This window comes from Mustela nigripes, chromosome 1 (assembly GCF_022355385.1).
Source record: "Mustela nigripes isolate SB6536 chromosome 1, MUSNIG.SB6536, whole genome shotgun sequence".
Lineage (NCBI taxonomy): Eukaryota > Metazoa > Chordata > Mammalia > Carnivora > Mustelidae > Mustela > Mustela nigripes.
Window position 1 is genome coordinate 242,462,625 of NC_081557.1, and position 22,828 is coordinate 242,485,452.

General features: G+C 43.9%; 2 protein-coding genes and 1 pseudogene across 5 annotated transcripts in view; all 3 read right to left on the minus strand.

Moving 5' to 3' along the window:
- The window catches only part of CORIN (corin, serine peptidase), a 248,162-nt gene extending 237,518 nt beyond the window's left edge, over positions 1–10,644 (minus strand). Inside the window, exon 1 of the mRNA XM_059383438.1 lies at positions 10,332–10,644. Within this exon, the coding sequence (XP_059239421.1) occupies positions 10,332–10,403 (72 nt within the window). The 5' untranslated portion in view covers positions 10,404–10,644. The remainder of the gene's footprint in view (positions 1–10,331) is intronic.
- A 2,038-nt stretch (positions 10,645–12,682) lies between these two features.
- LOC132008537 (U2 spliceosomal RNA) lies at positions 12,683–12,837 on the minus strand (annotated as a pseudogene).
- A 4,755-nt stretch (positions 12,838–17,592) lies between these two features.
- NFXL1 (nuclear transcription factor, X-box binding like 1) overlaps positions 17,593–22,828 on the minus strand; it is a 76,474-nt gene continuing 71,238 nt past the window's right edge. For all 4 annotated transcript variants that reach the window (XM_059383456.1, XM_059383449.1, XM_059383463.1 and 1 more), the window contains exons 22-23: positions 21,745–21,798; positions 17,593–18,724 (exon numbers count right to left, since the gene is read on the minus strand). In XM_059383456.1, coding sequence (XP_059239439.1) covers positions 18,551–18,724; positions 21,745–21,798 — 228 coding nt within the window. In that variant the 3' untranslated portion in view covers positions 17,593–18,550. The remainder of the gene's footprint in view (positions 18,725–21,744; positions 21,799–22,828) is intronic.

Below are 22,828 nucleotides of genomic sequence, written 5' to 3' on the forward strand. Positions count from 1 at the left end.
AAAACCCAAAACCCACCAAGACCAGGAGAGAGGAAGCTAGTCCCTAAAATTTGCCCTAATTCCTCCACAGGATGAACAGGGACGCAGCCACAGTTCCTCGGTCCTTCCTGGCTTGATCCCCCCACTCGCCCCTTGCCCAGAACTGGTCATCTCCTGTGGGCAGCTGGGTGTGAGAGCTTTGAGGGGCCTCCCCAGGGCTATTTTTAACTTGGTATTTTCTGTTTATAGCCTTTCCACTGGGGCAGCCCCGGGTCTGGGGGATTCACTCCAACTGGGAAATCTGAGAAGTCAGCTGGCCTCTGTGGCAAATAAAGTATTTTTAGCTAAGACTTGGGGATCTCGGGATTGTCATCTACTTTAGACCTCAGGGTGGGAGACACAAAAGAGACAGGCAAGAGGAGAGGTGCCCACTCTCAAGTTTCTTAGCAACGGCCCACTGGGCTTATTGTTGGAAGAGGATTCTGTGTATACACTGGTGGGGGAGGGGAGACTGGCCTGGGAGCCTTCCCAGCAATAGGGCTGCACCCTCCCCGTGGAGGCCGGGCCTGCTCTCCCAATACCTCCCTGCCCACCTGCTGTATCTGCAGCCCCAGGAACTTGTTAGAAATGCAAATTCTTGGGTCTCACCCAGTGATTCTCTTGCTCACTAAACATTAAGAATTAGCAGTCCAATCACATTCACTAACATTCACAGATAAAGATGTAAGAATGACCTTACTTCTACCAAACCCACAGGGCCATACCTTTTTTTAAAAAATTAATAGACATCATTTTCAGCACATTTTTAGACTTAAGAAAACATTGAGTGGCTAGTAGAGAGAGCCAGTAACTTTTTCTCAACCATTTCTCCCTCCTCTGTACTGTATCCTCTCTCCACTATTCATCCTCAAGGACAATGACATCAGCTGAGTTTTACCATCGAAAAAGGATGCAATCAAGTCAGTCAGAAACAGACGCCACTGCTCAGGGAGGACGGCTATCATGTGCACCAATCCTAGGAATGACGGGGCATCGCTACCCCAGCCCGGGCTGGGATGAAGCCAGTGACCGTAACTGTCTAAGCTGATGGGAGTCAGACGGACACCTTCTCAAAACGGTCCTAGAAACAATGTTAACATTAGACCATCAGTAAGGAATTAGTTTCCTATGGCTGCTGTAACCATTTGCCACAGTGGCTGACAACAACACAAACTCATTCCTTCATAATTCTGGAGGTCAGATGTCTGCAGTCAGTTTCACTGGACCAAAGCCAAGGTGTCAGCAAGGCCCCTTCCTCAGAGGAATATCTGTTTCCTTGTGTTTTCCAGTTTTTAGCTGCTACCTATCTGTAGGCCATGGCTGGCGGAAGTTCCTGCATCTTGAAAACACCTCTCTCCAATCTCCACGTGGACCCACCATCTCATTGTTTCCTTCTCTTGTTGGGTCCCCCAATAATGGGTCCATGGTCAAAGGAGCGAGACTGATACAAAGCAAAGTTCAAGCAGAGCTTTATTTCATGCCAAGCATCAAGAATCAAACCAACCGTCGAACAGACCGGTCGGGGCTGCCCCTTACAGAGAGGGCGACCCCCTCCCTGCCTCACAGACTAACTTTTATAGAGCAAAGGCCATGTGGTTGGGCCTGGCCACACACAGGTGGCGAGTGAGATTGTAATACACAGAGAAATCTGCACAGTCATGCTAGGTCACACATGGGTGGCCAATTGAATTACAATTCACCATACTAGTTCAAATAGTAGCTATTTGAACTCGCCTATCACCTTAGTCAGAATTGGCGCCAAAAGGTGGGGCCCACACTCTTTGGTAGCTAGGGAGACAGTATACTCGCTCTACTGATTGGATGTCTCCACAGAACCCAACTCATCCCTGCATTTGAGCTCTGTCATCTCCACCTGACCTGACCCACCCTTGTATTTGGGCTTTGTTACCTGGGATTGGTTTCCCGGACTTGCTTTTAAGTAAGTTCCCCTGGGGCAGGGTGGGGGGGGGGGGCTGTGTGAGCAGGGTCAATTTAAGTTTTACTGCATAAACAACAAAATGGCTGTTCAACCGAGGTGGGGCTGCTCTGGCTTAAAATAGGCCCCTACACTCTGACTCTGACTCTCCTGCCCAAGGAGATGGGGATTCCATCAGGTCCTCCCAAATAACCCAGGATAATCTCCCCATCTCACAATCTTGACCAATCACATCTGCAAAGTCCTTTTTGCCATAAAAGGGGGCATTCATGGATATATTTGGGGGGCCACTATTCAACCAATTCCATTTGGTCTGTCCTACCCAAGACGGTAGTTGCTAGCCAACCACATGTGGTTGCTGAGTGCAGACATTTGACCCATCTGAATTGGGATGTGCCATGAGAGTATTGAAATTTGAAGACTTATTATTTTTTTAAAAAAAGTAACATATTTCATGAATAATTTTTGTATGGATTCCAGGTTAAAATTATAAAATCCTAGGTACAATGAGTTAAATAAATTACATTAACCTCAATCTGTTTCTTTTCGCTTTTTTTCAAATGTAGCTACTTTTGTGGCCGGCATTATATTTCTAAGGGATGGTGTTGGAAGAAACACCACAAAGGAAGCAGAGTGATGTTAAATGCCAGTCGCTGTATTTTTGTTGTACTCATGAGGGAGCCCAGACATAGAAAACAACATTTCTTCTTTCAGCCTTCTCTAGGGAGAGCGACTGATGACACAGAATTGAGATTTCAAATCAAGAGGGATATTATCCAGGGACAGGCACAACTAAATTCTCCACAGATAATAGTAACCAAAGGAAAAAAAAAGGAAAAAGAAAAAAATAATTCAGCAACTTGTATTTACTTGACAGAGACACAGCGGAGAGGGAACACAAGCAGGGGGAGTGGGAGAGGGAGAAGCAGGCTTCCCGCTGAGCAGGGAGCCCAATGTGGGGCTCGATCCCAGGACCCTGGTATCATGACCTGAGCCAAAGGCAGACACTTAACAACTGAGCCCCCCAGGAGCCCCCTAGCAACTTGTATTCTTACAAAGCATCTCCACAAAACATTATTTTACTGACTCCTTATTCACAACCCTCTCATGAGGGATCCTGTTTCCACTGTTCAGAGGAGGAAACTGAGCAGAGGGAAATATACTTGCTGGAGGCACCAGCAGCTAAATGATGAGTCTGGTCTGCATGCCTGAGAACCCAGGGCTGCGTGAGCCTACTTCCCCAGCTTTAATGGTTTAATCAGGCTCACTCTACTTCCCGAGTTATTTTATAACCAGGCTTCCTAGATTTCAGAGATCCAACAATTCTTCCTTTTTCCCTAAGAAGTCGGCTCCTTTACTACTCTAAACACATTTTTATTATTTTTTGTTTCTTAACAGAATATGGGGGTGGGGGGGGCGGTACCTACTTAGCCATTTAGGAAAATGGTTTTTCTCCTGTGTCAAACTGCTCCTTGGCTATGCCCAGAGGCATACCTGGCCCCTAGCTTGATCCTGGGCCATCTGCTGGAAGACCCCAGCCCCCATGACGGTCTCACCCCATTCTTCCCACCACCCATAAGTCACATGCGTTGGTGAAGTGCTTGGCCTTGACTTATAGTCAGAAAAGGTACCACTAGACAAATCCGGGCTCTGGTGATCAGATTTCATCTGATCAGTCTGGGGATGGAATTCTGTACTTCGGCAGATGGTCACGGTAAGAAGAATCAGCAAAAAGACCCACAAAGAGAGAAGCAGACATTAAGGTCCACCAAATAGCACTTCCCCAAATAGCACTTTCTTCCAAATAGCACTTTCGAGAGGGGGTAAAGAAAGAAAAAAAGGGCCCAATGCTCTGCTCCTTTTCTCCGCTGCATTAACACTTCAGCTTTTAGATCTAGAAACCTTGGAGAGTATCTCGTCCAACTACCTCATTTTACCTGTGAGGGCACTGGGATCAAACAGGCTGACTTCTGTAGTCTCAAAGCAACTTAGTGTCAGATGAAGACTAGAACTCCCATTTGTGATTTCTTGTGTTTGTTCCACTTGGGCAAAATTGTTCTGAATGATCACAGAGAAATAGATTAAGCAAAATAATACAGCTTTGATCTCCAAAGCACACTACAGAGGAGTGTCATCTTGCTTACAGGATGAGGCCCTGAAATAGACCCGCAAAGGTGAGTATCAAAATAATCCTTGCAAATCCCTAAGGAAAACACCACACCAGAGACCAAGGCACCTTCTGTCCATTAACCCCATATGGTTAGTTTGTCCAGGGGTGGAACAGGCTCATGGGTTGAGTACTAGATGAATTAACTGGCTTGGGGTTGAGGACAAGAAGGCACAAAGCTTTAAACACAGGACCACATGGAGGACTGCAAGGTGGCTACGTAGACACCGGTGTTCTGAAACGAACCATGGGTTCCCTACCACTGGGCTCTCTCCCTGGCACTAGGCAGAATGAAGGCAAAACTGCTTAAACAGTTATTTCTCTTCCCTGCACTCCTGATTCTGTGATCACTGCTTAGTTAGAAGCTAAGCTCCACACGTGCATGAACCTTTGTGTTTTGTCCACTGGTGTACCCCAAAGCCTAGTACTGTGCCTGGCAGAGGAATGTTGGTGAGCAAATCTATTCTTCCCTTTGTCCTGGCTGTGTGGCTGATTCTCTAAAGTTGAAGTTATTTAGCTCTGGTACATGACTCTCAGGATGTTATGGTGCCCTAGCCACAAAAATTCACATGGAATGGTTTATAGAGATTTTTCGCTGCTCATGGGGTTCAGGGAAGCTCCACATTAAGATTTCCTGGTGCTATCAACATTTACTATGCTCCTGTGACGCTTTTGCAGAATGACCTCATGGCTTTGGAGAGTGACAGGGTTCCCTTTCTCAGCTGCATAAACACCTTTCTATAGAAATCTCCCAAATGCTGGAAATAAAAGATGTTCTTCAGACACTTTCAGCCTAATAAAGGCCAAAGGGGTCCTGGGCTGACTACAACGAGTGGCACCGAAATGTTCTTTGCCACTCCTCCCTATATTTTCTGCCCAACTCCTCAGCTACACTGTTGGATGCCTGGCCTTTCCCCACAGGTGTCCGCCTGAGCAGCCAGCAGAGTTGCAGCACTGATAACCAAATGGTAAGAGAGATCACCTACAGAACCACCCTGGGTCTCCAACCAGCCCATCAAGCACTGATACCACGCTTGTCACCACCAGCTCTGATGGCGAGGACATGCAGAAATGTACCGCAGGAGAACACTCAAACAGCTGCTGGGAGGTGAGCGGATGGAGGCAACTGCCAGCAGGCTGAGCGAAAAGCATAATTTACGGGCACCCTTCGGCAGAGCTCCGAGCTGAGCAAACACTGCTGCAGAACGCTCAGGGGTGAGGCAGACCAGCCAGCGCTCTAGGACAACAGTGGCTCTATTTGAGCAAAGACAAAGAAGTCGAGGCTAGCGACAGGACTGGGAATAGCAACAGGTTCAGGAAGGGGCAGCGGCTCCAGCAATCAGAGATGACCCAGCCCACGTATTCCACGCCTGCCCGCGTAGGAAGCAGACCTAATCTCCCCATCCTGCATGTGATTATTTGTCTGTAGGAATAACCAACGCCGGGGACTATATTTGGCATAAAACAGGTTTAGCAAAGTCCCAGAAACAAAATCAACCTCCAGGGGGTTAGGAATCCAGGCAGGGAAAGGATCACTTATCTGCATCTGTACTGGTTTGAACCACGTCTCCTGAAACTCATGTCCGCTGGAATCTCTCAGAAGGTGACCCTTTTATTGGAAATAGGGTCTTGCCTTTGGACTTATTTAGGGTGAGGTCATACGGAATTAGATTTAGCCCTAAACCAAATACGATGTCCTTATAGTAAGAGGAAAGAGCACTGAAATGCAGGGAGGGACTAGGAATGCAGCATCTGGAGTGCCGCAGCTACGAGCCAAGGAATGCCAAGCATTGCCGGCAACCACCAGAGTTAGGAAGAAGGAAGGATGGATTCTTCCATAGAACCTTCAAGGGACATGGCCCTGCTGACATTTTGATTCTGGACTTGAGTGAGTAAATTTCTGGTGTGTTAAGCCACGCAGTTTGCAGTTATTTGTTATAGAGCTCATGGACCCTAATGCAGCATCTGCCCATCCTACGTAGTTCCAAATACGCCTCTGTACGGTCATCCATTCACAAATAATTAGTAAGTACCAACTATGTACCAAGCGTTCTTCTAGCCATGAACAAAAACGCAGAAATATCTCTGCCTGAGAAGATATTCCCCGAGAAGGGAATATGAGAAGCTTCTCCCTGAGAGCAAGACGACAGAGAAAACAATCAACATAAAGAGGGAAAATAAATAGCCTGTCAAATGGTGATAGGTTCAGGACTGGGTCCTACAGAATAAGGCGGAGGTGCTAGTTTCAAATCTGAATAAATTGAACTTTCAATGGATTTTTTTTTTTTTAAAGATTTTTTATTTATTTATTTGACAGACAGAGATCACAAGTAGGCAGAGAGGCAGGCAGAGAGAGAGGAGGAAGCAGGCTCCCTGCTGAGCAGAGAGCCCGATGCGGGACTCGATCCCAGGACCCTGAGATCATGACCTGAGCCGAAGGCAGCGGCTTAACCCACTGAGCCACCCAGGCGCCCGAACTTTCAATGGATTTGATGCAAACATAGAACCCAGTCTTCGAGTATGGTCATTCTTGTAAAAAATCAACATGTCAGGGCACAAGGGAGAGAGAAAAGCCTCCCTCTATTAGATTAGACTTTCTGCTCTAATACTACGAAAACCATCAGTCATAAAGCTCATTGTGAGGGGGAAGAATGATACATTAGCAAAAATCATCAAGGCTGAGGGGAGAATGCCCAAGGACTCTGTGGCTAATTCACACTCGTTGACTTATTTATAAAGGGCTCTAGTCATTTACCATTCAACAATGCCCCAGCAGTGTCAGAAATGTCAGCAAAACAGAAGTGACTTAGCAGTACAAAACCACTCCTTGGGAAGAAAAGAGGCAAAAGGAGGCACCGGACAGAAAACCTGTATCATCCAAGAGCCTCATTAAATAATTACTCAAGTGAAAGAAAGTTCCAGAGAACATTCTGTCTTGAAAATGATGTTCTATTGACATAATATGGTTATCATTGGTCAAAGTGTCTAGTGAGACTGAAGAACAGAAATGAATTTTAATTGGATTTAATTTTGATGAATTCAAATAATGACATTAATTTTAAGTAACAATGTGTGACCAGCAAATACTCCATTGTAGAGCACAGCTTTAGACTCCCAGAAGCAGTGCTGTGGAGAGAAGTCTGGCGTAGACTTATTGAGTCTGAGATGAAACCAGTTCTGTAAATAACAATAGGTTAGGGAGACCAATAGTACAGATAGTATTTCTAGGACTTACTCATTTCCTTAATCCTCACAGCATTCTTATCAATGGTTAGAAATAGTCTCCCCATTTGCTGGATGAGGACATTAGGGTTCAACGGCAGCATCTGACTTGCCCTGAGCCTTGTCACTTTTAAGGGTTAAAGCCAGAGATCTGAATATCGCTTAGACACCAGAACCCATACTCTCCTCTCCAAGGCACACAAGCTAAGGGCATCTTTCATTCTTGCGACTTCTTTCTTTGCTACCCTCATTGAACAGTCTAAACCACAAAAGCACGCACGTGTGTCTGTGTGCACGTGCGCGTGTCTGAGTAGAATTCATGGAACAGTCTGGAGGTTGCTTGAGTGTTTCCTGTGGATCTAGTGTTCCATACAGGTCAGTGTACTTAAGCCAACCAGCCCCATCTTCCAAACCCTGATGGGGCAAACAAGACACACGGACACATGCTTGTCAAATAACTTATTAAGGTCAGTGTCACATGAAATAAACCCTTCTGCCTTGGATCCCTTCAGGAAAATTCTGTATTGCAGCTTTCCTGGTCTTCAAGGAGCTCCCATTCCCCAGCAGTAAGACACTCAGAAACCGAAAAGCCCTAAGACTTTAGGTCTTTATGTCAAGGGAGGCTAGAGGTGAGGGTTAGAGGAAAAATAAGCAACCGAGTACCTCGCTAAGAGTAAGGAGATCTGAAAATACAGATTTTAGAGGGTGACGATGCTAACTATCTGGAGATAACAGGCTGCTCAGCTTCTCCCTGAACCTCCTTCCTGTCTGCCCCCCAACAATGGGGAAGGGCAACTGAGGGGCTTGAAGGAAAATAGAGCCAGCAAGTACTGAAACCCAGATGAAGGCCTGGTGGAAAAGGTGGTTTTTCCAAAATGAAACCCCAGCTGGTGCATGTGGTAGAAGCACTGATGCCTTCCAGACGAACACTATTAAGATTACTGCAGCATTAAGAGGAAGGTTTCTGATGGAATTAATTATGCATCTTCTTTAAAAAAAAAGTTTCACTATGCCTGGAAATACACTCCGTGAGATGAATGAGGCAATTATTATTTGTCTCTTAATTTAACCCCCTGGAAGGTTAACAGAGGTTTTCAACATCGTAGTTGTAAGCCTATCCTGCAAGGAACTTTCTGGGAAGATGCCTCGTCCCCTAAATAAAGCTTTGCAGCATCTTGGGGTTTTGGGATTTATGAGATTTCCCACCCAGAAAGCTCTGAGAATAGTTCATCATAGTGCAACTCCCGGTGTCCTGGTAAGGATTCTATGGAAAACCTGACTGCTCTGCCCCACTTTCACACATGTCTACACGGACCTCTAACCTGTCAATCCCCAGGAATCTGGTTTGGGGACTAGTTTTTAGCATAATCTCACGAACAAAAGTACTGGGGACCAAATAACACAAAAAGGCAGGTGAATGTATTGTGACTAACAAAAAATTGATTTTATGCCTTTAAAAAAAATGCAGTGTTTCTTCACATTCTCTCCAGGATGTGCCAAAAACTAATGTTTTGCAGCATCTTTAATTTCAACACCTTCAGCTAAAACGTGTGTTGTTGGACAACGATCCTGACTTGGCTCCCCTTCTGGTAGCAGCCAGACATTCCTTTGCAGTTTTGTTTCCATCAGGAAATTACTTTACAAAAACAAAAACAAACAAAAAACCCTACAAACTACAATGGGTATAGAAGCCGCCTTAGCCTTTTACAAGAATGAGGCTTCGTGCATTGTTCTCAGAGGCTTCCCGCAGGAGGAAAGCCCTACTTTCTGAACTGCGAGGACAGCTTCCCTGGGAATGCCTGGCCCGCCGCCGTCCTGCCGAGCTCGCAGCGCCCGGGGATCGGGGGCCACTGACCAGCAGCGCTAAAAGCGCCTGCACCGCCATCCACCCGCCCCGAGCCGGTGGCTCTAGGAGCCCGGCGCCCGCCACGGGAGCAGGGGAAGAGTCCCCCCAGGATCCGACGCGACACCACCTTTCTCTCGCCCGCTCAGCCCTCAGGGTCCCCGCCCACAGAGAGGGACTCCGTGCAGGCCGGACGGAGCGGCAGTGAGCGGTCGCCGGGACCCTCCTGTCACCGCAAGAGCAGCGACGTCCTGAATCAGACCCCATTCCTGGGGACTCAGGCCAGTGAGGACCATCCGCGATGCTCTTCCCTACCTTTCCTCTCCCGAGCTAGGGGCGGCGCGGTCCCTTTCCAGGACACGATCCGGGCCGCCAAACCCCGCGCAGCTCTGAACCTGCGCCCCTCGGAGGCTGGCGCCCGGGGTGCCCCGGCTGATTTGCGCCAGAGTCAAAGTTTGCGCTGGGGGCGCGGGAGTTCCCGGCACGCTGCGAGCAGCACCGGTTATGGGTGCGCAACGCTCCGAATGGGCAGTGAGCTCCAGGTCCCGGCTCGGCACCGGGGAAGCGAGCGCGAGTCCGGGCTGCGAGGGGGATGGAGACCCGAGACGCGCGCAGCTGGAAAGCGGGCTGGGGGGCGCTTACGTCCGGGGCCTGCCGGGCTGCTGCGCAGTGCTCGCACAGGTCGCGCGTCCGCGGCGCTGGCTCCGCGGGGAAGCGGGGGACCCGCGAGGGGCTGGTGGCGACGGCTCCTGCGGCAGCCTCCCCGGGCGCCCGCGCACCGACCAGTCCGCTCACTGCGTGCAGGGCGCCCGGCCTAGGAGGGACTCTGTAGCAGACGTGGCGACGCCCCTGCCAAGGAGAGCGGGGTGTCCGGACCGACCCGGCTCTGACGCTGAACGAAACTCTGCCCATGACCCTGCTAGGGTCGCGGACGCTCAGAGACCCCTGGAGCATCACGCGCCCGAGGACTGGTTGCAGGGAGCTCAGCGCCCGGCTGGGAAGCCGAAGCTCACCGACGGCGGGGGAGGAAGGTGGCTCGGAGGGACGCGGGCGTAGGGGAGGGAGGGATTGACCCTGAATTCACCCGGACTGAGAGGTCATCCGACCTGTTTGCGGGCAAGCGTGTTTGGTGGGGGGGGTCTTACCTGCTCCGGGGCCCCGGCTGGGCGGTAGCTCTCTTCCCGAGCCAGGGCAGGGGGCTGTTTCCTGGAGAACATGTCTCGCCTCTTCCTCTAGCCACTCTTATCCTGGTGGCTCTTCTCTCCTCTTCGTGCCCCTGCGTGGGTTGGGGGGTGGTAGGCTACTAGGGACGCCTTGCTCCTCACTCAGGGAAGAGACAAGTTAAACTTCAAGGGACAGGGGCCCCACATTTTGTCTGCTCGACAGATCCCACCCGCGAACCACTCCCTCCCTACCCTCCCGTCTCTGGGTCCCACCCATAAGAGCCTTAAGGACAGATCTCTGCAACCCCACCTCTTTGCATTTAAAGTTCTCCGGGGCAGAGGGAAAGCCAAGCCCACTGCGGGTTCCCCCACCCCACTAGGGAGCACCCCGCGAGGGCAGCAAGGGAAGGATGAGATTTGAAAGTCTGGGCTGTGGGAGACAGAATAGTTGGGAGCAAAAGAGTTACTTCTCTGCTCGCCCAAATCTTATCTCACCCTAGACCATTTTCTTTTAGCCAGAGCCTACCCAAGGAAAAATAAATAAATAAATAACTGCAGGTACTGGCAATTAAAGGCCAAATTTGTTTTCTCAAAAAAGATTTAACGTTTCGAAGGCCGGCATTATTTGCATTAGGCAAATAGAAACTTGCCCTCTATGACATGTTACGTGAAGAAACTGCTTTTGCAAGATGCCCCAGACTTTGCTGAGGCTGCACGCTGCCGGAGAACCTCAGGCTGTTTCCATAAACCTGGGTGGCGATTTCCTAGGGAGGCGTCCACAGGCTGCAACTGCGGGCCGACAATTCCCCTTTTCTGTCATTCACTAACATCCGCTCTCCCGACAGCATCGAGGGCACTGAACGCATTTACAATGGCAAAGATTACTTTAGGGTTTGAAACCCAAGTCGTCAAAGGTATGGGGGGAGGGGACAGGAGAATACCTTGCATTTTTCTTAGAAATGAGTTTTCATCCAACTTCAGTCAAGATCTTCATGGAAATTTCAAGGATGACTCAGGAGGTCATTGAATAAATCCATGCCCATTTTTCTGGTGGGGGCCATGCACAGTCAACAAAGTATGCCTCAGGCACCTGTTCCTTGAATATTATTGCTGGGTTGGAGAGAGGATACATCTGTAAAATTGGGGGGGAAATCGGTGTTTTGCTTCTGAAATGAAAAAGTGAAGAAATATTGCATGTGTATAGTAAAACAGTGTTCCAGACATTGGACTTGAAATCCAGCATCTGACAAGTTTATCATAATTCACAAAATTTAAGCTCTTAGTATCTGAGCCAAGCTTTGTGCTGAGCACCCGTACATGCATTCTCTCTTAGTTCTATCAACCACTTTCTGAGGTACTATTATTATGTTTACTTTAGGGATGAAAAAGATTTAGGGAGCCAAAGTAGCCAGCCTAAGCTAGCCAAGTGCTGAGCTGGGACGACCGGAAGTAGGGTAATTGCAGGACTGTGCTCTTAGGAAAATACTGCCTCATCAGTCCTCTTCAGTGCAGGGACACCGGCCTGAAAACGAAGAGTCCAGTGGAATCTTCAGCCAGGTCTATCTCGAGCAGAGCTGAGCCACAGCTGACTCAATTTGCAAAAGCAGGTTGGGATTTAGTCCCCGGTATTTCTAGAGGCATTCTGAAGACAAGTATGAATTTCCTTCACCTCCTTTCTCTTCCACTTCTGCCCTCTGGTGGAGGTGCGACAGGAACTGTGAAATGAAAGTGTCTCCATCAGAGGATTTGGGATGGCCAGTGCAGGTAGACAAGTGTCCCTTTCCCACCACCATACTATGTTCTGGGAACTAAAGCTGCTTATATTGCCGGTGTAAAATAAGAATTCCTTAAACATCATTCCAGCAAAAACAAAACAACAACAACAACAACAAAAAACCCAACTAGTTCTCGTTACCGTTGGGCCAGAGTGAATACTTTTAAGTATTGTTAGCTGAAGAGTAAACAGGGGATCCCTGGGTGGCTCAGTGGGTTAGGCTGCCTTAGGCTCAGGTCATTAGGGTCCTGGGATCGAGCCCCACATCGGGCTCTCTGCTCAGCAAGGAGCCTGCTTCCCTTCCTCTCTCTGCCTGTCTCTCTGCCTACCTGTGATCTCTGTCCGTCAAATAAATAAATAAAAAAATCTAAAAAAAAAAAAAGTAAACATCTATTTTTACATACTTTGTAACAAAGGTTTATAATGTAAGAAATCACAAAAATGTGAAAAGTCTCATACTCTGACTAGGTAGAGGGCCCACAGTAATCTTCGATGATCTATTTGAATTATTCCATTTTAAAAGTTTGTGACATTTACTTTTCAGCTTAAAATGACAACCATCAGTTAGCTTCTTAAAATACTTTAATTTCACAAGAAACATTTCTAGCCTTCTGAAATTTTTATCGTCTAGCCTGGTATCCAACTAATTAGGTAATTTTAAACTGATAAGAACAGATACTAAACTTGATCTTAGCCAAAAGGCTGAGAAGCGAGAAAAAAAATACAAACCTTGAAGAGATCTGTAGAAAAGTCAACATAAAGGTAGTGAATATACCTCTGGAAAGGGTGATTTTACATAACAAATTTTGGTCACATATTTACAGGCCTATTTAGTGCTTAGTACTACAAATGAAGGCAATTTGAGAACAAGAAAGAGATTACTTTAAAGAAGCATCCCAGGATGATAATAGGCAAGCAGTGGCTAAGACAGAGATGCTACCCGACAACATATTTAGTTATTCATTCAACCAATAACTCGTTTTGGATCTGCTAGCTGCCACATGAACAAAATAAGAGTTCCTGCCCTCCCAGAACTTTCAGTCCAGTGGAATAAATACACTACGAAACCAATGCACACATCTATAAGCCATGGAAAGATACTTAAAAATGTGGGACTGGCTTTACAGAATTTAGAGCGTAACCTTTCTAGCTGAGGTCTAAGCATGCTGACTTTTTAAAAAGATATTAAGAGCAAGAAACAGGCAAACTGGGAGTTTACCTATTGCGGGGAGGAGAAAGCTTTTTTCGTTTCAAAGAAGGAAAAAACATACCCCTATCTGCATACTGAAATATTCTGCATGTATTAAAAGCAGCCTGTGTAGTCATTCTATTTGCTGAATATATTACCACGACATCAATCTCCTCCTAATACACCACAGAAACCATTTGGGATGAAGTTAGTAAGAATTGGCCCAGTGAAAGTTCCAAAGGAATTGTTAGTGTCCTTGCACACCTAGTGCTGTTCCCCCCTCCCCGCAACCAGGGTCCCTTACCGCAATTTGTCCAAATGCCCCTACCTCTGGCCAGCATTCTGCCTGTTCTATCCCAGGGAGAGTGTCCCCTCAGGGACAGTGACTGCATGGGCAAAAACTGAGGTGCCTCAGTTCACAACAGATTTCTTTTTCTCTGATTTAAGAATCAGTTTGTAACAGAGCTCTTAAAGTTATGAGATTAAGTCACATTTATTATTATAGCTAAGATTTTCTAAGCACTATGTGCCAAGTACTTCACAAAGTGACTTACCTATTTTCTCAGTTTTTAATTCTTGAAACAAACGTCATTTCCTCTGTTGTAAAATGAGAATACGTTGGCTATGTGAGAGCTTTTAAAACATAATGTGCTTTAAAATAGTTGCAGACACAGGGTACCTGGGTGGCTCAGTGGGTTAAGCCTCTGCCTTCAGCTCAGGTCATGATCTCAGGGTCCTGGGATCGAGTCCCACATTGGGGGACTGCTGAGCAGAGAGCCTGCTTCCCTCTCTCTCTGCCTACTTGTGATTTCTCTGTGTGTCAAATAAATAAAATCTTTAAAAAAAAATAGTTGCAGACACAAAATAATAGCTAACATTTATTGCCACTATTTTACAAGAGGAAACTGAGGGCTCATAGAAGTTCACTAATTGCCCAAGATTTCACAGCTAGGAAGTGGCAGAACCAGAATTGGAACCCTAGTGCTCTGGAACCAGACTGACCTGTTAACCCCTATTTTCTGCAGCACGATTATTAAGAGTAAAAAAAAAATGCCCAAGGAGTTTACAGCCTAGAACTACACTGCGAATTCATTCATTCATCCATCAAATATTGAGCATTGTACTGGGCTGAATACTACCCCCCCATCCATCCCCAAAATTTCATGTCTCTTTGCCACCTGAGATTATTACCTTCCTCATTTGGAAATAGGGTATTTGCAGATGTAATTAGTTAAAATGAGATTACATGGACTCAGGGTAGACCCTGAGTAACCTTGTAAGAGACAGAAAAGAATACAGACACAGAGAAGGAGGTCATGGGAGGATGGTGGTGAGATTGGAGTGATTACGTCGACAAGCCAGGACAAGCCAAGGACCGACGACCACAACCAGAAGCTGAGAGAGAGGCATGGAACACTTTTCAGTGTCCAGAACGAATGAACTCGCTGTCACTTTGATTTTGGACTTCTGGCCGCCCGCACTGTGAGAGAATAAATTCATTGTTCCAGGCCATTCTGTTTGTGGTAATTTGCTATGGTAGCCCGAGGAAACTAATACCAGAATCTACTATGTGGCTGGGCATGAACACTGTGGGGTTACAGCAAAAAAACCGCACTCCTGTCCTTATGGAGCTTCCGTTCTAGTGAAGGAGATGAGACAATGAGCCACTACATGCATGATACGCTGACAGGTATGGTGCTGGGGGAGAAGATATTGCAAGACAGAGGATGGCCAGATGATGGTGAAAAGGGAAGTTCTCTCTAAAAGCGTTTTAACTCAGGGAACCTGGGTGGCTCAGTGGGTTAAAGCCTCTGCCTTTGGCTCAGGTCATGATCCCAGGGTCCTGGGATGGAGCCCCGAGCCTGCTTCCCCCCCCCCCCGCCCCCCCTTCTCTCTGCCTACTTGTGATCTCTGTCAAATAAAATCTTTTTAAAAAAAATTTTTTTTTTAAAGTGTTTTAACTCAAACCAATCTGCGCTGTGGAATTACAGGCTCTATATAGGTAATTCTTCACAGGACCACATAAATACATGCCCCCACATTAACTGAAAAGACAACTTAGCAAGAGGAGAAGCACAGCAAATAAGAGACCTAAACTTGCTCAACAAACCAAGATTCTGCAGTACAGAAGAATGGTTTTCCAGGTGGACGCCTGATCTCTTGTCCCCTAAGAGCTTCCGGAGAGCTGAGGGTTCCCAGCTCCTCCCCACAACCCCACATTCACTAGTGGGCATTTCTTCCCTTTGTGCAGCTCAGCAACTTATAAGCAGACTCTAAGGCCCAGGGCGGTCTAATCACTGCCACTCAATACAGAGGCAGACCAGAGAAGAGACAATAGCAGATGTTGAAGCTCTGGGGCTGCCCTATGTCAGTTCTAGCCCCAGAGCTTCAACATCTGCCTCACTTTCTAACACCCAGGGATATAACAGCTAGAGGAGACACCGGGTCATCTGAAATAGCATGAAGGGCCCTAAGTGCTTTAGGTCATCTTGAAACATCACATCTTTAAACATACTTATCTGTGTTTAACATTTTTAACATTCATAGCCATGAAGTTCAAGCGTCAGACTTCTTTGCGAAAAGCAAATGTTTTCAATGTTTTTCTTTAATAAAGTTTCTCTGGCAATCTCAGCAAAGACTATACCAATTTATTTCAGATTATCTGAACTTCATTTGGACTTGAATAACGGAAGTAATTGAAATAGAAACACTAAGTGCTGATCAATCCCTAAAACTAAAAGTTTCAACATAAATATGCCACAAATTTCAAATAGTAAGCTCATCCACCTTTTACAATGACACAAGTAAGTTGGAGGATAAGCCCATCACATTCGCAGTTTTATCTGTGTTGATCCTAGTGGCTATTTGGTAACTTTTCCAGTCCTTCTCTAATTGGTTCAGATTGAAGCAAAAAATGCCAAAATATGCTTTCCACCCCCCCCCCCCCGAACAAATTCATGTACATATTTAGGCCAAACTAAACTTCATTTTGACCTTGAAGATCTTATTTCCTCTATCTTGTCCCACTCATTGCCCTTCTACTCATCACAGAACTATTTCTGCAGCTTCCTAACTCCTGCTAGGCATTCAAGGGCATTCAAGGGCAGTGGGGAGCTGGAGCCCAGCATCAGCAGCACCTCTAGCCTGGGCTGCCTCCCAACCCACCTTCCTCCCCTGCCCCTTACAGTCTTGTCTCCACCAGCAGCCAGAGCCAGTCTTCTTAACAATCACAACTATTGCCCACTTAGAACCTTCCACCACCACCCACTGTGACTGGAAAAAACCCTAACTCCTCACCATGGTCTATGGGGTTTACAGACTTGGTACCTGCTACTTTCACTCCCTCATGGACTTTCCCCTCAGCTCTTCAAATGGATGTCATTCAGGATGTCAGTCCGGATGTCCCCATCCCAGGGGGACTTTCCCCATCTAAAGCAGCTAGTGACCTTTCACCCCTTTTTTAATCACTTTCTGTACCATTTCATTTTTAAATACCTCTTATCACATATGAAAGGATGTCTATTTTATTGAGTTATCTGTTTCCTGCCTGTCCTCTTCTGCTCCTTAACAGCTCCGCAAGAGAAAGGATCACGGTTATCTCTAGGACCTACCAAGTACCTATCACAGAGGAAACATACCTGTTGATCAAATAGTGTGTGACTTCAGGTAAATTAATGAAGCAAATAAAAAACAGTAAATGCTTAACTTATTATTCATTCAATCTCCTTCCTCTGATCACTAAATTCTTCCCCACAAATAAGAACACAAGCCAGAACAGAAGCCCAACAGGAAACAGGCTTCAGGCTTGTTTATTAGGCTGAAATTCTGAGATACATGACAAAAGCTCCCCAGGTAGATACTTAGTTGTTCAGTCTTTAATATTCATTTTAGAGTAAGGAAATGACTGGAGTGCGACAGCTCTAACTCAGAGCTTCTGAAACACAAACCCAGGTACCCTAATGTTGAGAAAGGTAAAAAAGAAAAAAATCTAAAGTCCAAACACAAATACCATAACGAAAGGAATGACTAGCCTTTCATTTTAGACACGAGCTAACACTAGAAGAATAAACAGAACATTAAAAAATTTTTCATTAAAGTCAGCAAAATTTAGAAATCCTTCTTTGTACTTCTGTTTAAAATGTACTTCTATGGCTTTTTAGTGTCTATCAATAACTGTTTTGCATCAAGTATCAGAGATTTTATACAGTGATATTAATACCTAACCTGAAATTATAGACTCCTGAATATTTCAGGTAATAGTAAATATTCAAGGTTACAAATGTGGTATGAAAAATTTTAATGAAAACAATCATACAAAAATTAAATAGCAAAACCATTTAAAATGACAATTCCAACAGATTTGGCTTACTGATATTTCTCTATCAGCTTGTTTTCATAGGAACTGATTATTTCCAGCTGAAATCTACTTACAGGATCATGGTAAGAAGAAATGACAATAAGTATATAAAGCTCATTAAGCCCTGTGCTCAGTTTCTATTGCTCATAAATACCAGTTTTTCTTTTATTTTTACTCTGAAAAGACACATACAAGTTTTACAAAACATGCCAAACTTCAGTTAAATGCTTCTTACACAAGAAACAGCCACATGTGAGGAATCCAGCCCAGCATTTAAAAAAAACCAATTATATTTTCCTCTGAGGTACCTACTACATAAAAACTTATTTCAATAACTGATAAAAAATTCCTCACTAATAAACCAATTTTTGGAATCAAATTATATAGCTTTAGGTTACAGTTTAAGAGGTCTTTTAGAGAATAATTATTTTAAAGTACAAAGTTACATGATCAAGAAACCATGATCAAGAAAAGTACCTTTTAATAAGTAGCCAAAACATTGTGACATATTCCTTTTACTGCACATATGGCTCAATTTCATTTTAATTTTGCAAAAAGCAGAAAGAAAGTTGGTGTGAAATAGTGAGTGAGACAACTATGTTAACACAAGGAAGCACAATCAACTGACGTGTTACCCTGCCACAGGCTATGCCTTATGAGATATCTGACAATTTCAGTCATGCTTTCACTATTAAACAATGTTATATTGCCACTTCTAGTATGCTACTCAAGATAAAGCTTAAAATCTGTCCTAACAACAGCTGGAAGGGAATACAGAGATGAATGTGAGTATCTATGTTCTACAGTATACACTTCCTAATATTCCAGAGTGAATTACTTATCTAAATCCAATCTGAGGTATGTGACCAGATCAAAATTTCTTAAGCCACATCACGGGCTATGTACCATGCAAACGCTAAAACTGCAACTGCACATGCTGGAAGGAGATAGTATTTGTATTTTTGCCATAGCGTAAGCTCAACGGTCACTTCATCTCTTTTCCTGTTCTTCTTCCGACGACCTTTCAGTCTGTTTTCAAAAGCCTCCAGTTCAGCCTAAATCAAAAACCAAAACAGTATCATTTTTATTAAAATCAATATACATTGACCTGAAATTTTCCACTAAGATGAAAATAAATCAATGTGCCAAATGTTTTAATAGCATTGGTATATAGTAAATATATTGATTTGATTTAAAAAAAAAAATAACTCTCTCCATCATGGACTTGTATTCAACAAATTCAGAGTTTAGGTATGCAGAAAGGGAAATGGGGAGTAACAAAAGAGATTATTGCAGACCATAAGCCTGACTTTGACACTATTTATTTATTTACAGTTAGTTTTCTTTTTAAAGGTTTTATTTATTTGAGAGAGGGGGAGAACACAACTGGGGGTGGGAGGTGATAGGTGGGAGGGGCAGAAGGAGAGGGAGAAGCAGACCCCCTGTTAAGCAGGGAGCCTGGTGACAATGACAACCAGGGGACTTGATCCTAGGACCCTGAGATCAGGACCTGGGCAGAAGGTGGACACTTAACCAACTGAGTCATCTAGGCACCCCTGACACTATTTAAATATAGATACATCTGATTAAATCAGGGTGCCCTAAATACAGACATTAATTTTATACATCAACACCATTAATCTACTGAGTCTCTATAATACACAGCTTCTAGCAAGTGCCAAGAGATGTCCAGTGAGAATAAAAATACCTATAATTCTATTTTTTTACAATGCTGATAATAGACATTAATGGCTTGTTTGAAAGAAATTCAAGTGAGTAGGGAAAAAAAATCCTGCGAGATTATCTTTATCAAATAGAGTAGAAATTCTTCAGTGGAAAATGCTTCGTGCTTTAAATCAAAATGACAATTTTAAAGAGTAGAATTCTATAAAAACTGGTCCTAAGAAAGGATAACTGGATGATACTTACTGTAAAATGTGGACTTTTATTCTACTGCCAAGAATTTACTTAACTTTATACAGGATAAGGTAACACGATACACTACAGTGCATTGGAACTAAAACATGATAGTCATCAACTAAAATATATATATAATATCCATGCAAGATTTTGTAATTGTTTATTTAACAGAAGGAAATATAAGTTAATATAAGTTAACCCTTAAGCAATGCAGGGGTGAGGGGTGCTGACCCCACACACAGCTGAAAATCCATATATAACTTTTGACTCCCCAAAAAGTTAACTACCAACAGCCTACTATTGACCAGAAAAGTCTCACCAGTAACAGTAGATTAACGTGTATTTTGTACGTTGTATGTATCACATACTGTGTTCTTACAATAAAGTAAGTTAGGGAAAAGAAAAACATTACTAAGAAAATCATAAGGAGGAGAAAACACATTTACAGGACTGTACTGGAGGAAGCTACATGTTGAAAAGAAGCTACATGTAAGTGGACCCCCACAGCTTAAACAGATTAAATCTGTCGTTCAAGGGTCAACTGTACAAACTTCAGTAAACACATCCATTATTTTGCTCATAACCACATTTGAAGATGCCCTAATCCAATACTTAATTTAACACATTCATTCTTCAATGAACCAAAATGTCAGAATATTTTCAAGCTGTTGCTGAAATAGAGAACAAGATCAATGCATTAAAAGTAGCCAAACTTGAGAACTGACACAGTAAAATAACTAATGCTTTAATAATGACCCACAGTCATCATTTATAGTTTATGTTCTATACACTCTGTTTAAAAGTTCAGTAAATAGGGAATATATTTAAAATTTCCACCCAAATAGTTTATAAAAAGGGAAAGAAGTTTTACCCTAAACTACTCCTAGTAAGTTTATCTCCCAGGATTCTAGTTAATCCATGTTTTAGTGAAGTAGCTCTGATAACTTACTTTGGAATATTAGGCAAATCAACTTTTTAAAACCATTTAACAGGGACGCCTGGATGGCTCAGTTGGTTAAGCAGCTGCCTTCGGCTCAGGTCATGATCCCAGCGTCCTGGGATTGAGTCCCACATCGGGCTCCTTGCTCAGCAGGGAGCCTGCTTCTGCCTCTGCCTGCCATTCTGTCTGCCTGTGCTGCTCTCTCCCCCCTCTCTCTCTGATAAATAAATAAAATCTTTATAAAAAAGTAAAAAAATAAAACCATTTAACATCAGAGGTCATTTTAGCCCATGTTTATTGCTACCTAAATTGTTTCCAATGTCTTCCGCTGAAGTCACACAAATTTCAATTTCCTCATTCAAAAGGCAGCAGTTTGCATATAATAATAAAACCTTCTTGCTAAGTATAAGTATCTCAAAATGCAAACTGACAAATAATTATATGTCACTATTAGAAAGTTAAACCACTCTTCGGAGTACATAATCAATATGGTATTTGAGCAAAGGGGGTATCAGGAATGTAGTTGTTATTTGCTATATAGCAAAGAACAAATAACAAGCCTGGATTTAAGAATCTAAAAGAGAAATAAGGCAATATATGGTTAAAGTAAATGCATTGGTTAAGAAACAAAACACTCCTTTTTACAGATAATCTGCAAGTCAGCAAAACAGAACTCAAATACTTTTAGGTGAGTGAAGACATGGGCTCCAGGAGATGCCTTAAAATGGAAGCTGCCGGGCACCTGGGTGGCTCAGTGGGTTAAAGCCTCTGCCTTCAGCTCGGGTCATGATCCCAAAGTCCTGGGATTGAGCTCTTTGCTCAGCAGGGAGCCTGCTTCCCTTCTCTCTCTGCCTGCCTCTCTGCCTACTTGTGATCTCTCTCTCTCTCTGTCAAATAAATAAATAAATAAAATCTTAAAAAAAAAAAAAAATGGAAGCTGCCACACTCCAACCCCCATCCACCAACCAAATATCACTGGAGAATGGATGAGACTGGCAAGGAATTAAATTTGGGAATATAGAAGATTTCACGCCTCTTCAAAGGCTCAGCATACTTGAGCTGAAGTGAGTGAGTAGCTAATTTTTGTTTTGTAGGAACTATACTATTTTCAGTCCGGGGAACAGCTGACTGGCTCCTGGTTTGTATGTGGAATAAACCTTGAGTTTGCATAAAAACTAACAATGATACAATGGATTAAATATTTTGTTTAGTTACCTGTTGTTTTCGTTTTTCTTCCTCGAGAGCAGCTTTGGCTTCTGCCTCTTTTATCTGTTTATAGATATTTAAAGGTTAATTAACACTGTAATCATCAAATTTTACTTAGAATTCTAACATCTTCTCACCCAGAATCCACTAACCCATAACAACTTTCGGTACCTTTATATTGGAAATTATCTAAAGACATGTAAATGTTATAGTGAGAGTGTTACCAAGGTTCTAACAGACTGTGAGATGAGGGGAGGGATAGTGTTAGCTTTTATATAAACATTTCAGCTTAACAACTTAATAGATATTAGATCACAATTCAAAGAGTTACAAAACTGCAAAATGAAATAGTGTTCAAATGGATTTTTTTTCTCTTGAGTTACCATACTAAGTCTATAATCAATTATTAAATACCACTCTTTTTCTAGAGTTGAAGTTGACCATTTTCTGTAAATGCCCTATCTGGAAGAGAATCCTCAGTGTTAAGCAAAGTCAAGAATTTATTCATCAGTTGGACTGATGGAAGGAAATAAGGATACTAGAGGTAACCCAAACAGCAAAGAACTCCAAAATCTTACTTTGTATTATTTTAACCTAACTTTCAGGAGGCTTACAGTAACATTACGATGGACAACTGTTTTAGAGCACACACACGAACTGGCACAAGGATAGAAAAAATGTAGCACAAACTAATGAGCACACCTGGGGATTCAAAATAGGCATAGAAGACGAGGCTTTCTTGGGGCACCTGGGTGGCTCAGTCTGTGAAGCATCTGCCTTCAGCTCAGGTCATGATCTTGGGGTCCTGGGATCAAGACCCCTATCAGGCTCCCTGCTCAGCGGGGAGTCTGCTTCTACCTCTCCTCTCCACTTATGCTCTCTCTCTCTCTCTCTCTAACAAATAAATCAATCTTAAAAAAGAAAAAAACTAGGTTTTCTTTCAAAAGCAAAAAAAGATGAGATTTTGAGTTCCTTGTAATAAGCACATAAAGTAATGCACAAAATAAATAGGAAAAGGCCATTAATTGGCACATTAAAAATGACATTTGTGGGCACTTGGGTGGCTCAGCTGGTTAAGCATCTGACTCCTGAT